Here is a 16,263-nt window from a genome sequence, read left to right as displayed (position 1 = left end):
AAAATCGCCAGGTGTCTGTAATACTCGATTTCAGAGGACTCAGGTGGCACCTGATGAAGTCTCTAGTGACGTCATACACCGTCAACTTCCTCTCCTTTAGGTGCCATATCTCTTCGATGAGACTTTGGCAGAGGGCATTCATCGTTGGCTCTTCTTTCTAGGCGGGCCTCGGCGATGGCAGGAGACCTCGATAAGGAAGCCCTGGTGGCCTAGGATGGCAGTGGAACCATTTCCTATGCCACCCCGACAAATAGAACTTGGTGGTAAAATCGATGTACTTCGCTGACTTGCCCTCTCGAAGCTGAAATCCGACGCCACCGACGATCTTGTTCTGGAACCCCTTCAGCATGTAAAAGTACCTGGAGAGGTAGAAATACGGGCAAAAACCCAGGAAGGCCTCACACAAATGTACGAAGATGCTCAACATGATGATGGAGTTAGAGTTGAGGTGGATGAGTTCCATGCCATTGAAATCAACTACCTCAAGGAGAAAACTGGAAGGGGGAATGGGGAAGCCACAGTGGAAGAAGTCGAGGAACATCACCATTAAGGTGGTGTCTGCGCTTGGGATTGTCTGCCCCGTCACCGACGCACAAGTGATTAGGGTCTGAGGAGGGATGACCTCATCGATCTCCACCTTGACCAGAGCCTTCTCCATGATTGCATACTCCTGCCAGGCCGAAATCGCGCTCGCCATCTCATAGGCGTTGGAGCTCTCCTTCTCGATCTTCTTTCAACCCATGCCAGCGGAGGGATTAGAGGAGGAGGGTTGTTGAAGTTTTTTTTGGAGGCAAAGGCGCAAGGAGCACGAAGAGGATGATGGAAAGCAAACGATGAATGTATGGTGAACGATGAAATGGGCTCCCCTCTGCATTTAATACTCGACACATGCAGAGCATCCTCTTCACATACAGAAACAGATCTTCGACTAACATTGTGGCACGACTCGAGGCCATGATCTCCTGCTTTATCATCACATCACATTTAATACCCGACGCATACAGAGCAGTAATCCGAAGAGCTCGGCGTACCACGCCGCCTCACGCATGCGTTTCCCACCATAATCATGATCTCTTGTCAGGAAAAAGATTTTCATTACTACCCAAAATATCCACTATGGCGGTCCAACTTTCAAACCTAACCAGGGACATTCTCCTCCCTATCTTCTCGTGGGGACATGATTTTTTTTTTTTTTTTGCTAAATAGAAAACCTACTCAGATGGATCACCTTCTCGAGGACTCGCATGAGAACTCGGAGGTGTTTAGAACCCTGAGTAGATGATCTAAGAACCCAGAGAATCCAGGTTGACGCATCATCCAAATCGGGAACCTGAGTCTTACTCGATGACTTAGTCGAAAAACGCTTATCTTTGTTGGCCATGTACTTGATCCGTCGAAGCCTCATTTCACATACTGGTGGGGGCTTGAGGATGACTGCTAGATAATTACCGTATTCGGGCACTTCAGGGTTTCCCGTAATTCTCAAGGTATATCTCTATCTTCAGGAAAGAGATCCCTGGAGATAAGGAAACTATCCGTAGGCACTCAAGGTATCATGTAAGCAATGAAGTTTATCTCCAAGAATGAGAAGAAAGACTCCAGAAGACGTACGGTATCTCCCTATATATACGAGCCTTGGGGCCCTACGAAGGACAAGTTGAACAAGAGATACAAGCCAGAAGACATCACAAGCTGACAAGGAAGTCACCGACAAGGTTTAGATTCATTTAGACTAGCAACACACCCTCTTGTAACATGCTCATATCAATACAAGACAAACATGATGTAGAGTTGTTATCCTGAGGGAGACTTGATCATGTAAAAAAAAACCCTTTGTATGTTCTTTTGATTCGTCTATTTAAAACATCCCTTCTATTCTACAAATTTGTAAGATTGATAGTTCACCAATTGTTAACAATATTACATACGAGCAAATTAGTAGTCATGAGCAAGTAGTTTAACGCTACGCTTTGTGTAATCAAGTCAGAAACTCAGAAGATAACTAACGGTAGGTGTATGTGCTACATGCTAGTTCAAGTTGGTTTATTGTAAGTTTATCACGCACAGGTTTCGCGGAGTTGCAAACAGAGGAAACTAGTAGGCTGTTTGGTTTCAGGAACGGGTTGATGTATCATTCGATTCTAGTTCTAAAGCTATCCTAGTTGTTTATCTATCATCATCTCATACCTCATAAGCCCATGATTAGCATAAAGATGAGGTATTATGTCATCTCACTAAAATTTATAGGATGATCCCATAATGGACCATCCCATCAAAGGACGTGATGATCCCTCAACCTCAAACAACCCATATATGTATGTTACTTAGCAAGTTCTTTTGGACACACACTAGACATTATATTCTCATCTCGCTAAACTGCTCCCTCTGATTCCAAATATAAGTCCATCTGGACTTGGACACAAGAATTAAGATGAGTGATACAATGACTCTATTACTCATCAATTATTGCCAGATTTAAGATATGTGACAAGTTTACTGCACTGATTTAAGATATTTAAGATATGCAGAGGCGACTTTATGGATGCGACTGACATTCACATTCGGCCCCTGAATGAGGAGAAAACTATTCAAGCTGCTGCAGATCTTCTTGGTGAACTATTTGTTTTCTCGGTAAGTGTTCTTGACCTGCATGACTGCATTGTTCTGAATTCTGAATAGTAAATTATCAACACTTTTGCTCTCATCTGTGATGGAAAAACTCAAATCTGGTCATTCTAGTATTCGCTCTCTTATTTTGCCCCAACTTCACAGACCCTGCTAATATTTGATTGTGTCAACTGACTAGAACTGACGTGAACTCTCACATAATTTTCTCAGGTCGCTGGTGCTGCAATTATCTATGAGGTGCAAAGAAGTGCTAGGTCAGAAGCCAGAAAAGAGGAGATCCGTAGGCAGGAAGTGGAGGTAAGATGACTGCTTCCAATTATTCTTTTTGGAGACATGAGTTCATCTTTGAAATAGAAAACATGATATTGCCAGGATATCTTTTGAGCACAAGTGCAAGACAGAATTCAAACTTGGTCTTAATTACTTGTAGTTCCTTTATGCTTGGCTTACATGATGATTACTGACAAATTGCATGTTCAACTATATACTGTACCGTCCATGCATCCCCAAGAGAACAAAGGGAAAAGAAACTTAGATGACAATTGAGATTATGTGCTCAAGCATTTTCCCAGGATAATTAACTGTCCATATCCAAATGAAAGTGGATAAAGAAAAGGGAGGAGGAACTAGCCATTGAAGTGGAGCTCATGAAACAGAGGATCAGCGAGATGGAGCGGCAATACGCGAAGTGGAGCCTTCCAGGCTTTCGCGGCTTCAACACTGCACAGGCAGCAGAACAGCCTGGTACTCAGCAGCCAACGGCTGCGTAGCCGCTCTACTGCTGCAACTGTTCCATAGCTCGCCGTCCTGCATTCTGAACGGCCAACCGCAGATTGCCTCTGTTTCCCTTGCATTACTCAATTGCACTGGTTCGACTAGAGCGGCCGGCGAAAGGCTGAATTTTTTGTAGCGTACGTTGTGAATAGCAATCGGGTACCCTAGAGGAATTTGATCTGAACCGAAGTTATTGTTGGGGAATCAGGTTGGTCACACCCAATTTAAAGTTTTGATATGCCCAAGAAAATAGTCTTGGAGCTAAGTTGATGCACACCTGCAGGTCGTGGTATTTGGTCTTTACATATCTGATCGGCAGATGCTCGCTTTACTGACTTTTACTATCTTTTTTGTTGTAAAAAAGATGCAACTAAAAATGTCTCTGCAAAGGTGACTAAGTAAAATGTCTCGTTATAATACCTGCACCATCATGACACTTTGGTATTCGCAGGACAGCAGGGGCCTAAGGAAAATGCATCAGGAAGCACCAATAGTGACGCAAGTATACATGCACTGTGTCAGAAGAAATGATCTGCAAAATCTTTTCCGTATCTGATATGATTATTTACTGTATACCTACTGAAACGGAATGATATCCGGAGAACAACAAATTCCTGAGGGCGCCAGAGCGATACAGATTTTCAAAAATGGGGAAAAAAGTTATTATGATTTACAAACGCACAGCTCTTCAGTGCCTGGCGAACAAAGTATTACTAACATTAGTCGAATTCTAGTACCACCTTGCCAGGCACCAACTTTCTCTCCTTGGCCTCGTGAGCTTCTTTTACTTGGCTGATGGGAAAAGTCTTCTCCACAGGTATCTGTAATTTCCCAGCTCCAGATAACCTTTGGATCTCATGAAGTCCTTCAGCATCAGCTCTCATGTATGTCCACCAATACACTGAAATTAAATTAGATAGTGATGTCAGAACGTCTTACATAAATGACGGGATATGTGCGTATGTGGCCTACATTGCTAAATGCCTAAATTAGCTTTTGTAAAGTACAGCATTCATACTGAAGAACACAGTAAATCTTGATGAGGGAACTGAACTTTGTGCCACCTATAGAGAATAGAGCAATGCATGAGCGTAGCTCTATATGACACACATATAAATATATACAAATGTGAGGAAATATTAGATGCACAAGACTATATTGCTGAACATATGCACAAACTCAATCTCGTTCATTGGATCCAATCTGGGTGGCCCAAGTGAGAGGTGGGAATTCATTAACTCACTTATGCACCACTTCATTTGGCAAAGTCATATTGGGCCTAAGTCGACCCAAGATGGATGGTGAACTTCCCACCTCCCACTTGGTCCACTTGGATCGGAAAGGCACTAGATTGAGTTGATGCATATGCTCACTAATACACGCTTGTGCACCTGATACTTCCTCTACAAGTATATACCATAACAGACATGCATATCCTGGTTGTTTTTTTTTTTTTTGGTAACTCAACCATATATAGCATTTTGTTTTTTTTAACTGAAACCAGGCAGATTGAACCAATTCCTGATATCTAGATCCAAACGATTCTGAAGCAGCCACTGCTTAACGTAGATATTATCCATGTCCAAATACTGTGCTCAAACTTAAAAAATGACAGGTCACTGCTATAAACTTGTATAGCTGGTTATGGCCACAAGATAAGCTAGATATTTGTGTATGTTCAAGCAAATTCAGCCCATTATCTAGTAAAGAATTTGATGCACTTCTAAATTTAAATAAATTTGCTACTGTTGTAGACGCCTTTGTGGGCCAAACTTACCAGCACAAGAGGCTTGGCAAGACCAGCCTTGCGGCCACAACTTTAGAGGAGACAGCTTAGAATAGATAAGCTTGTTTGGATTGCTTTGTTAGAGATAAGTCAGTTGCTTAGAGATAAGTTAGATAGATATTCAATGAATTGTTAGTTGGATTGTGAGGATGTCGGCTCTATATAATGAGCCGAGATTAATTAATAAAGCAAGCAAGGATTAAATCTAAATCCTACTCAAAGCCTTCATTGAGAGGGCGAGTTAGCTATCTAACCTTGCAATTTTCCAGCCATAACATCTTTGGTATCAGAGACACTCTTGATCTCGTGCCATCCACCTTCCCCTGCCACCACCTAGTCATTCTCTTCCTTCTCACCATGAGCGACGGCACCTCCAACGATCTCAAATCACTCGCGGACAAGCTCGATCAACTTCTCCTCGCCGTCACTAACAATTCCGATGAGATCAAGCACGTCAAGACCTAGTACGCTACCCTTAACATGGCAGTGAATCGCCTCCAAACACAGAAAATGGAGATTGACGTCTCGTCCGACAACAAGGGTGATGACGACGACAAACCACAAAGCGACACGGGCGGTGCGATTCCTTTGGCGGCTTAGCGCGTCCACAAGCTGGTGTTCCCGTCCTACGATGGACAGGAAGACCCGTTGACATGGCTCAACCGGTGCGACCAGTTCTTCCGCGCGCAACAGAAGCCAGAGGAAGGCAAAGTGTGGTTGGCGACGTTCTACATGACCAGCGCCGCCCAACAATGGTATTACCGGCTCGAGCGCAACCGTGGCGTTCCAACATGGGGTGAGTTCATCAAATTCATTAATCGTCGCTTTGGACCACCCATCTGGTCCAACACCCTCGGCAAGCTCATCGGCCTCCGTCGCACCGGCACCGTGGCCGCATACCAGGAGCAGTTCCTAGCGCTTTTAGCTCGGTGCGAAGACGTCAACGAGAAGCAACAGATCACCGTTTTCATGGCCGGTCTCCGGAATCCCCTCCGTGTCGATGTCGAGCTGCAACATCCAGAGACGCTAGAGGATGCCATGGGCTTGGCGCGCGCTTACGAGCGTCGTTTGGAGCTGGACGATGACAAGCCTCAACCGACGCCGCGCACGCACCACGCATGCCCAGCAGCGACGGCACGCATCCCCAAGCTGCCCTCCTCGACGACGCCCAAGGAGGCCACCTAGGCAATCACCACCTCCAGCTCACCATACGGCATGGCGCCACCGACAGCGGCCCCATCACGCAACCCACTGGCAGCGGGTACTAGATTTAATCGCCTCACGGCGGTCGAGATGGCGGATCGTCGCCTCCATGGGCTTTGCTTCAATTGCTCGAAATTTTTTTCTAGAGAACATCTCCAGCACTGTTCCATGAAGGGAATTTACCTTCTGGAGCTTGATGCCAGTGCCGCCGTGGACGAAGACTACGCCAACGACGGCATCGAAATCTCCACGAACGCCCTCACCGGCATCACGTCCAGACACGCGATGCACCTTGCGATCGACATTGACAATTCCGCCTTGCACGCTCTGGTGGACACCGACTCCACTCCTTTATCGCGAGCGACACGGCGCGTCGCCTTGGCCTCAATATCGCCTCCCAACTCGGCCTCAGCGTGGGTGTGGCGAATGGCGACCGCGTCCCGTGCCATGGCATCTGCAAGGCGACCCGCGTCCGCATCAGCGCCGAGGTGTTTCGCATCAGCCTCTACATTCTGGCACTCGAAGGTTACGCGGTGGTGCTCGGTGTCCAATGGCTACGCACTTTGGGCCCTATCCTCTGGGACTTCGACCAGCTCACCATGGTGTTCTGGCGCAACTATCACCGCATCAAGTGGCATGGCCTCAACACCAATCACGGGCCGCACGTCCACGCCATGTCCACTTCGGATCTTCTGGCCCTGCTCTTGGCGGAGTTTGCAGACATATTTGAGGTGCCGCACGGCTTGCCCCCTTCTCGGCGCTTCGATCACCGCATTCACCTTCTTCCGAGAAGTGCACCAGTCGCGGTCCGCCCCTACCGCTACCCCCAACTGCTCAAAGATGAAACTGAGCGCCAGTGCCAGGATATGTTGCAGCAAGGCTTGATCCTGGAAAGCACCTCGGCATTCTCCTCGCCGGTATTGCTGGTGCACAAGCAGGACAACACATGGCGTTTCTGCGTTGACTATCGAGCCCTCAACGCCAAGATGGTGAAGGACAAGTACCCCATCCCCGTCGTTGACGAGCTGCTCAATGAATTGGACGGTGCCCATTTCTTCACCAAGCTCGATTTGCACAGAGGCAGGGTTCGAAAAATCGTTGGAGGTTCAAAATGCGTCCCTTAGCTGTTTCGCGATTTTCGCGAATATCGCGAAATTCGGTCAAAAATCGGTGAGAATTCAGCTGAATTCACTTTGATCAAACTAGTTTGACCGCGGCAAAAAACGGCCGAATCGGCCAAGCGAAAACTGACCAAATTCAACTGAAAACCGACCAAATTCTACCGAAAACCGACCGCATTTCCCGCATTTCATTTATGGTCGAAAACAGCTTGTCCTCGGAGAACCGCATTTCCCGCATTTCATTTGTGGTCGAAAACTGACCGCATTTGCACCAAACAATTTCGGAGATCAAACAGTATTCTTGTAAGCTTCTGGCTGAAACAGCTTGTCCTCGGCTAGTTGCCTAGTTGGTGACTAAGAGCAATATGCCATTCATTTGAATTGTGATCCTATACGGTTTAGTTCCACAATCCCAGAATTAAGGCACACACAACAAACAAAATGCATGTATCCAAACATAAATGGGAATCAAAAGCTCTTTACCTATTCCATGGGAATAGCGATACTGCATCTGTTTCTTTAGTAAAGCAGCAGTTGCAGCAGGAAGCCCTACAGCTAATCCATATCTATCTGCTAGTGCAGCTGCTTCTCCCTATCACATTGCAGGACAATACAATAAGGAAAGATAGAGCAAAGACAAAAGCGCAGAAAAAACCAAAATGCTGATTGATCACCTGAAGAGTCATATAGTGTCCACCTCTCCTCAGAACATTGATGCCAATTCTTTCAGTCTCAGGTACTCCTATAGTGTCTAAAACAGCATCAAACTTTCCTTTAACTACTGATTCAGTATCCTGTAAGGTATGCTATAAAAGATGAAGAAGATGGTATTCAAGGCAAGGCAATTTCTTGAAAAGAAAATGCAATGTAGATAAGAAGGATAATGACTAGTCATTTATCCAGTAGTAGAAGCGATTTATGTTCATTGGCACAAAGTTCTCATATGCTTTCTCAGTCAATAAGAACTAAATATTCCAGTATCTTCTATCACAACTATATACATTAGAGTCCACACAATTGTGCAACAATTCAAGCCAGCATACAATACTACTGGACACCAGGAGCATTCCCCTGCAAGTTTATATTTACAGGATCTTAATACTAGAGAATAAATAGTTACATTAGACCTAATCCAAAACACAGATTTAGGTGTCCAAGGCGTCGCACATATCTGCAAGTATATTACAGCTTTTTTGGGCAAATGAGAGCATCAGAAGACAACTAAGGTGCAAAGGATCAAGCAGTTCTCCAGCATCATAAAGCAAAGGGGCAAACTGACATTTGGCCGAAATTTCCTTTTTCTCCATGTATACATGAATTGTCAGCTCCGGAATTTCCTTTTTCTCCATGTATACATGAACCATCAGCTATTATGATAATATAACTACAGTGATAGAAGAAGGCCATGAATGTCACATGCAGTGTATTGAGTATCATACTAATAGTTACAAAATCACTCCTATAAAATACAACATTTTCTATCCTGCTACAACAAAGAATGATGCTCACATGTGCAACAAGATTTCAAAAGATACCAACTGGACAAATCAAGGGCACATTAAATAACTTTGCGTATGTTGTTGCATCAAGAACTCAGGACAATGGAAGGGCAACAGAATTAACAACATTACTACTTTAAAGATCATATAAGGACAAGAGCACCAGAGGCTTTTTACCTCAGTGGTGTAATCAATAGCTTGTTCAGCACCAGCTCCCATAACTCGCTCGATACTCTGGGCTCCACAGGTAGCAGAAACACCACACCCAACAGCTACCGCAAGTTGAACGGCAGCTAGCCCAACCGCTCCTCCTCCACCAATCACAAGTACTCTTTGTCTAAAATAGCAATAGGTTGCATCAAATTCAAACAAACAAATAGAAATAACTTCAATAGGCTTCCAATCAATCAGGCGTGAATTGACATTTTGCTGATAATGACAAGCGAGCATGCATGTGTGCAGTTGACCTAACTAACAGAAAGGTTTTCAGATTGACCATGATACAGCTGAGCAAGTGAGCATACAGAAAAAGACAAAGAAAGGGAAGAGCGGTGCAGATTGCAGAATGCCATAAGAATTTGCAATTATTATCAAGAACTTCTACAAAAGATAAATTCATAATTATGCAAAATTGTGCAGGATCCAAACTAACTTTTGCCAGTACTATATGTTATTCATCTGTCCGCTCCACAAGCGCACTATGAGGATCGCTCTTATCACATCAGTATAAAATGAAAAGATCGTGAGACTAACTGTTACAGACCATGCTAACAACATTAGCAGATTCGCTACATTAACAACACATAAGTGAATCAAAGAATCAAACTATATCAACCATCAACTAAAGCAAGCAACTGGCAGTCCGCCTAACAAATGGTGTTTAACCAGACCTACCCTTCAGAAATTCGAGCCGTACCATGTAAAGCACGCCATGCAGTCAATGCAGCAAATGGAATTGCACTAGCCTCCTGCAACATAACAAAAAATTAATCCATTTCTAGTAAATTGTAGTAAGAGCCTTTTCACATGCAATGATGCAAGTAAGACTAAAAAGAACCAGGTCTTCAGTCATGATGTATGCTTCTTTCCACTAACAAACACTAAATATGAATTTTTTTTTTTTTGGAACATCGATTAGTCAGGTCAATAAGGCATCGTATCACCATCATCCTTATGGCCCTTCAGTCACAAAATCCGAAGATATCATGAAATGGGTCAATATATATTTCATAGGAGAGAAAACAGTATGCCAAGTTCAGTTTAGTCAAGACTACCATACAAGAACATAGAATCATCTAAAATAACAGACGGGAAGTAAATCTAACATTACATTTCTTAAAAGAATAGTAGCATGGAGAAGGGGAAATTATTTAACGGCTCGGTGATACCTACCACATGACTGAGTGTAGATGGTTTGAGAGTAAGCTCATCCAGCGGAAGAATGGCATAATCAGCATATGTCCCTCTGAGAGCTGTTGGATGCAACGCACCGAACACTTCTTGCCCGATAGAAAATGACGACGCAGAAGTCCCTGTGGCTGCAACTTCACCACTGATGTCCCGACCCAGGATCAGAGGCAGGTGTGGCTCAAATATGGAACGCCCATAACCAGATCGCATCTAAAGACAAACAATATTTTTCTGACGTAAATCACAATAAACAACAGACTAAGATAGTCTTAAAGAGGTTTTGTAATTCCAGTAACAGAAGAATACAACTTCAATTCTTGTACCTAAAATTTACTTAATCATCAATCTACATTTTTTTTTTCCTGTGTGCGCCAACTTGACAGAGTCTATCAGATTGTTTAAATTCATCTGCATTTTATTAGTTCCAAGTTCCTAACATGATATATTTTCCAACAGACAGAGCACTACATTACTCATTTGGGGATCATAAATTATGAAATACCACCCTTTATTATATACTTCTGTTCCTTCACAATACACCGAGGACAGTTTATAACATTAGTAAACAGTCAACTAGCAGTAATTAATCACATGGGAGCAGAAATTAATCAATGGACACTAAATTTCTACAATGCAATTCACACAACGCCTATCCCAATCCAAGTCTCATCAGGTGACAATTTTATCACGGAATCAAATCATATGGGAGGGGCGTGGGTTCAAAATGGGGCGCTCACTCGCAAATCCAGGGGATTGATGGAGACGGCGCGTGCGCGCACGAGCACCTCCCGTGGCTTCAGATCGGGAACGGGCAAGCCCTTCCTGACCTCCAGCACCTCCGGCCCGCCGAAACGAGGCACCACCACGGCGCGGCAGGTCTTCTCCTCCACCACCGCAGTGGACGCCGGCCGCGCTCCAGAGATCCTCCGGCAGGCCCTCGTTGCCCTCCACCACATGGCGACGCGACGCCCTTGGAGACCGGGAAGGCGCTGCGCCGAGCGACGAGCGGCCGAGCGGCCGAGGTGGTGGCGATGTGTCCGGCTCCCAGCCAGGAGAGTGCGTTGTCGGGGAAGAAGAGATCTCGTCCATCGATGGGAGGTTCCACGGCTCATACTACTCTGAATCGGTTGATAGCATGAGCCGCCAGTTTAATGCCACGATCCCATGTACAACACAGGAAGAAGTTAGGCCACTCCCAATGATTTGGTTTTAAATGATATATTAGAGGATAGTGAAAAAAAAATAGTATTAAAAGATAAGATTTCAATAATATAGTGTCTATATGTTGTTTTTTTAGTCTTTAAGATAATTAATATTTATATATAGTGTGATCAAAACTATTATTTTGGTCAGTGGCTAATTGTGTTGTTTTACAGGGAGAGAACATGTGAGTAATGCTTGTGTCATAAGGGCGTGAGGATTAAATATGGATGGAAAGAGAGCATAAGGAAGAAATTATAGTGTTCTAATACAGTGTCTTACGTCTTGAATGATTCAACTAGCTAGTTTCTTTTGTTTCTGTTTCATCTCTCTACTCTTTAAATAGTTTGTCACATCAGATTTTTGTTTACGTGGACACCTAACTAATGTCTAAGAAATCAACCATATTAGAGTATTGGGATAGGTCTTATATATGACCTACCTATTTTCACATGCTGCACATCTCTCGTGAGATCCACAAACAAATGTTAGTGGCTTCATTCGGATGCGAGAAACGTTTTGAATTTTGATCAAAATCAATGAACTCCCTACCAAACAAACAATGTTTTTTTAAGGTGATTTGAATCCAAAGCGGAAAAGGCATTCCTCTTTTTTAAACTGCAAGGGAGAAACAGGCAAAAGATGGTTGTCATGGAATTATGCATGGCTGCCAATATTTGTAATGTAAATAAAGGGATACTTGTGTGGTCGTCGAAGAATACCGTAAAGAGAGACACAATATTTATATAGGTTCGTACCTTCGAGTGGATAATAATTCTACGTCATGTCTTGTCTTGATCAATCTTGAGATTAGAGTTTACAATAAAGGATGTATGGATCTAGTCCTAAGATACTAAGCAGATTTATTCGTGTTCCTACTGTTCAAGCCCTAGTTAGATGAGGGTTGCTTTTGTCGTGGATCTTCGATGAGTGTTGATGATTCTACCCAACTAGATTTGTTCTGGGTCTCGCAGCTCCGTAGATCTAAAGGCACAAGTTGGGTAGCATGCTGCTGCTGGAGTGACTGCATCATCACTCCAAAGGAAGAACTTTCTTTTATAGGTGGGGAACACCAGCGTATACTACCCATGCTCTTTTGGGCATAACCTTTTCAATCTGTTAATCTTTCGGATATCTAGGAGACTAAAGCATCTAGACCTCTAATTCGTGTTTTGGTAATTAATGATAATAAAAAATTTATGGATTAACATATTTATTTGAATTATGAAAAAGTTAGTCACAAAGGTGTTACTAAGTTAGAAGAAGTATGTGTGTAAAATATGAAAATAGCTAGCTTAAGGCAACGGTATAATTGTATGGTATTTTCTTTTACCGGACAAAGGAAATTAGAGAAGAAAATTGACTGGATTGATAGGATAAGTGACGTACTATTAAGAGGGGTTGATTTGTGTTTACTTGAGACATTTATAATACCACAATTGCTCAAACTTGTATTTCATACAAAGTGGAAAATTTTGTTTGAGAGAAACCAAAGAAAGACGGCCTTTGAGGTGTTTCTAAGTTGTGACGGTCTGACCGCCAGAACGGCCGGTGTGACCATTGTATAGCAAAGGCTGTTATGTTCAAGTTTCAAGTGTCATGGTCTGACCGAAGGGCTATACTGGTCTGACCATTGTATAACCATATTTGAGATGTGTTCAGACCTCAGTCCTGGTCTGACTGTGGTGCGGCCTGATCTGACCATCAAGGAACAGAGGGGCTCAGACCTTCCGCTCTGGTTGGTGGTTTGACCGCTAGGCATGGCGAGTCTAACCGCCCGAGAACAAAGAGTTTTGGCACTCTCTTCCCTACTTGCGGTCTGAACGAGAGGGTTGGCGTTCTGACTGTCAGCCTATGTCAGAAGTCATTATCATGACTTTATAGTCGTTGAACGGCCGACGGTCTGACCGTCAGTGTCGCAGAGGTGTCAAATCAATAGAAACGGTCATATTTTAGAGTGTGACCTATATATAGTCACTTGGTTGATTCAAGGGAGATCCCTAGCACTTCAACACAATACATTTGAGCTCTTGCCCTCCTTCTCTCCATCTCTTGGCTTAGTAGTTGCATACTTGAGAGTGTGAGAGCATCTAGTGCATAACTTTGAAGAGTTTGAGCATTAAAATACTAGTGATCCTTCAAGTAGCATCATCAACTTGTTACTCTTGGAGATTGCCACCTCCTAGATGGCTTGGAGGTTGTTGTGTTGTTGAGCCCTTCAAAGAAGATTGTGAAGGAGCCACGACGGTGATTGTGAGAGGCGTTGAGCACGTCTCGTCGGAGTGGCAAAGTGCTACTCTAGTGAAATCAAAATAGTGAGTAGTTCATTGCTTTATTCCGGCTTAAGATCAAGTTGCTCGATGTGAGCCCTTTCTTCGTGTGAGAATCGGATATTTGATAGACAAGAGGTTAGAATCTTAAACTCGCCTCAACGTGGATTAGAAGCTATTTACTTTATTATTGAGCTATTTACTTTCATGCAATTTATCTTCCTAGAATATAAATTGTTGCATATCACCCAATGATTGCAAACCTTGACATAGCTTTTAGTGATCTTTAGTTTGTTTCTGCAAGTTTTCTTGATCACTTAGCAATTAGTTTTAAAAACGCCTATTCACCCCCTGTAACACATGGTTTTAAAGGAACAAAACCAGGTACAACCACATGTATACCAGGATCAAGTTTCATGCATGCGTTCTGTAGCATCTAGACCCCTAGGTAAGTGGTAAGTGTTTTGGTGATTAATGATAACCATATCATTGTGACTAATGCGTATGTTTTTGTTGGAATTCAAATTCTTTAATTCACAATGATTGAATGGTTTTCTTGGTCCCTCATCGAATTCTATTGGTCGATCAAAGGACTTTTACGTCAAGATTAAGGATATTCTAGTTCTGAGTGTCACAAGGTGATGAAGGACACTTGGAGTAGTTATAGGTCTTGTTTTGTCTTTTGACCATACTATAAAGGGGGCTAAGTGTTGTAGCTTGATCTAGTTGAGTCTAGACATAGTTGGATGCACACTTGCGAAAATATAGCACTAGGTAGCTCAAAGAAATCCATGGGTGAGAAGTTAGAACTCAAAGTCGATTGAATTGGACGAGTTTCAGGAAGTTTGTTCTCACCAGATTGTCCTGTGTGAGAAGGTTTTTTACTCACCGGATTATTTGTCTTTTCTGAGAAGACTTCAACTGAACTCACCGGATTGTCCGGTGATGGAAGGAACTATACACCGGAGCATTTAACAGAAGAATCATTTTTCAGAGAAATGTGAAGTTATATGCGCCGGATTGTCCGGTGATCTGAAGGATTCATACACCGAACCATTTAACAGAAGCTCGGTATTTTTGGAGAAAATCAGAGTGGAACTGACCGGATTGTCTGGTGACTTAAAGGAGTCATCACCGGACCATTTAACAGAAGCTTCGTATTTTTTAGGAAATAGAGTATAACTCACCAGACTATTCAGTGATGCTATATGGAAGAACACTGGAGCATTTTGTAATGGCTACTGACAACTGTCAAATCAGCAGGTGAAAAAAGTTAACTCATCGGATTGTCCGATGTTGACAGAGACATATGGACCAGACCATCCGGTGTTCACAGAAAAAGTAAATGGTTGGGCAACAGCTAGATTTGGACTTCTAGCCTACATAAATCTCCTCACTTAGTTTCATTCGTCTCTCTTACAACCCAGAAGCATTCATACACATTTTGTGTCATCTAGAAACAAGGGAAAGCACTTGAAGTGATTTGCAAGTTCTTAATTAAAGATTAAGGACTCCATTAGTACTCCAAGAGTAGTGAGCATGCATCTAGTTGTTGTTTTAGGCTTGATTAGGATCAAGTGAACCAATTAGCTTATTACTCTTGGTGGTTGGCAACACCTAGCTGATCGTGGAGATTGGAGGTGTTCTCGGTGAGCTCTTGGAGGTCTTGTGGGAGCCCCGGGAAGCTCGTGTACTTGGTTTGATACCCGCCAATCCGGAGATGGAGAAGTGGCAATCACTAGTGAGCACTTGAGTCTCAGTGACTAAAGAGGAAGTGACATCCTTGTGTGGATGCTCCAACGAGGATTAGTGGAGAGTGCCAACTCTTCGATACCTCGGAAAAAACTCAGTGTCCTCTTTCCCTACTCTTGTTACATTCCGCATTTTGCTTCTAGCATTTCTTTCATGAAAGTTTCAATTCCGCACTTTACTTATATTTTATATGCTTGCATGTGTGTTCTTACCTTTCTAGCTTGCTATGTTGTCTAGTTGCTTTCTAGGCTAAGGTTGCTTCTTGTTCTAGAAATCGGTAGTTGGTTTAGTTTTAAATTAGTGCCCTATTCACCCCCCTCTAGGGCCATTAGATCCTTTCACGTTATATCGTCAGTGTATCATCACAGTGGCACGATTACAATATTATCCTAACTTATTACAAAAGTACTCGACGGTCTAGAAGAAAAACACAGCGGAAAAGAAAAAAAAAACTCTAGCGCCAAAGGGTCTTTCATCTTCCACATGCGTCAACCGGGGGCACACCAGCCTAGAACAGGAGCTCCGGGTCAAAGTCGTCTTCACCGAAGGATGTAGCTTCATTGACGGCTTCATCGAAGAAAGGGACAACGGGTGTAAGTATAATAATATACTCCGCAAGT

The 16,263-nt window shown here is 43.3% G+C and overlaps 1 protein-coding gene and 1 pseudogene across 3 annotated transcripts; one reads left to right on the top strand and one right to left on the bottom strand.

Annotated features, from left to right (window-relative positions):
* Positions 1 to 2,522: 2,522 nt before the first annotated feature.
* LOC133889666 (uncharacterized) lies at positions 2,523 to 3,398 on the top strand (annotated as a pseudogene).
* A 522-nt stretch (positions 3,399 to 3,920) lies between these two features.
* Positions 3,921 to 11,551, bottom strand: LOC133920944 (uncharacterized). Of its 3 annotated transcripts, none has more exons than XM_062365601.1 (7): positions 11,159 to 11,546; positions 10,404 to 10,631; positions 9,906 to 9,979; positions 9,189 to 9,348; positions 8,187 to 8,318; positions 7,996 to 8,104; positions 3,921 to 4,303 (listed from the first exon to the last, which is right to left on the bottom strand). In XM_062365601.1, the coding sequence occupies exons 1-7, from the start codon at positions 11,531 to 11,533 to the stop codon at positions 4,122 to 4,124; spliced, it is 1,260 nt and encodes a 419-aa protein (XP_062221585.1). In that variant the 5' UTR covers positions 11,534 to 11,546; the 3' UTR covers positions 3,921 to 4,121. The 3 variants fall into 3 exon arrangements, with proteins under 3 accessions (XP_062221585.1, XP_062221593.1, XP_062221601.1); XM_062365609.1 differs by having other exon boundaries at positions 8,187 to 8,306; positions 11,159 to 11,544; XM_062365617.1 differs by lacking the exons at positions 3,921 to 4,303; positions 7,996 to 8,104; positions 8,187 to 8,318 and adding an exon at positions 8,337 to 8,879 and having other exon boundaries at positions 11,159 to 11,551.
* Positions 11,552 to 16,263: the final 4,712 nt, after the last annotated feature.

The sequence above is a fragment of the Phragmites australis genome, chromosome 1 (genome assembly GCF_958298935.1).
Source record: "Phragmites australis chromosome 1, lpPhrAust1.1, whole genome shotgun sequence".
Lineage (NCBI taxonomy): Eukaryota > Viridiplantae > Streptophyta > Magnoliopsida > Poales > Poaceae > Phragmites > Phragmites australis.
Note: the sequence above shows the minus strand (reverse complement) of the source record. Positions and strands in the feature narration are given on the sequence as shown.

What these genes read in the sequence shown, in the direction of transcription:
- LOC133920944 (XM_062365601.1), bottom strand. Translation starts at nt 11,533, where the DNA reads ATGAGCCGTGGAACCTCCCATCGATGGACGAGATCTCTTCTTCCCCGA. An exon ending in TCAATCCCCTGGATTTGCGA is followed by an intron (nt 10,632 to 11,158) that starts GTGAGCGCCCCA and finishes GTTTGTCTTTAG; the next exon opens with ATGCGATCTGGTTATGGGCG. An exon ending in GACACTATATGACTCTTCAG is followed by an intron (nt 8,105 to 8,186) that starts GTGATCAATCAG and finishes GCAATGTGATAG; the next exon opens with GGAGAAGCAGCTGCACTAGC.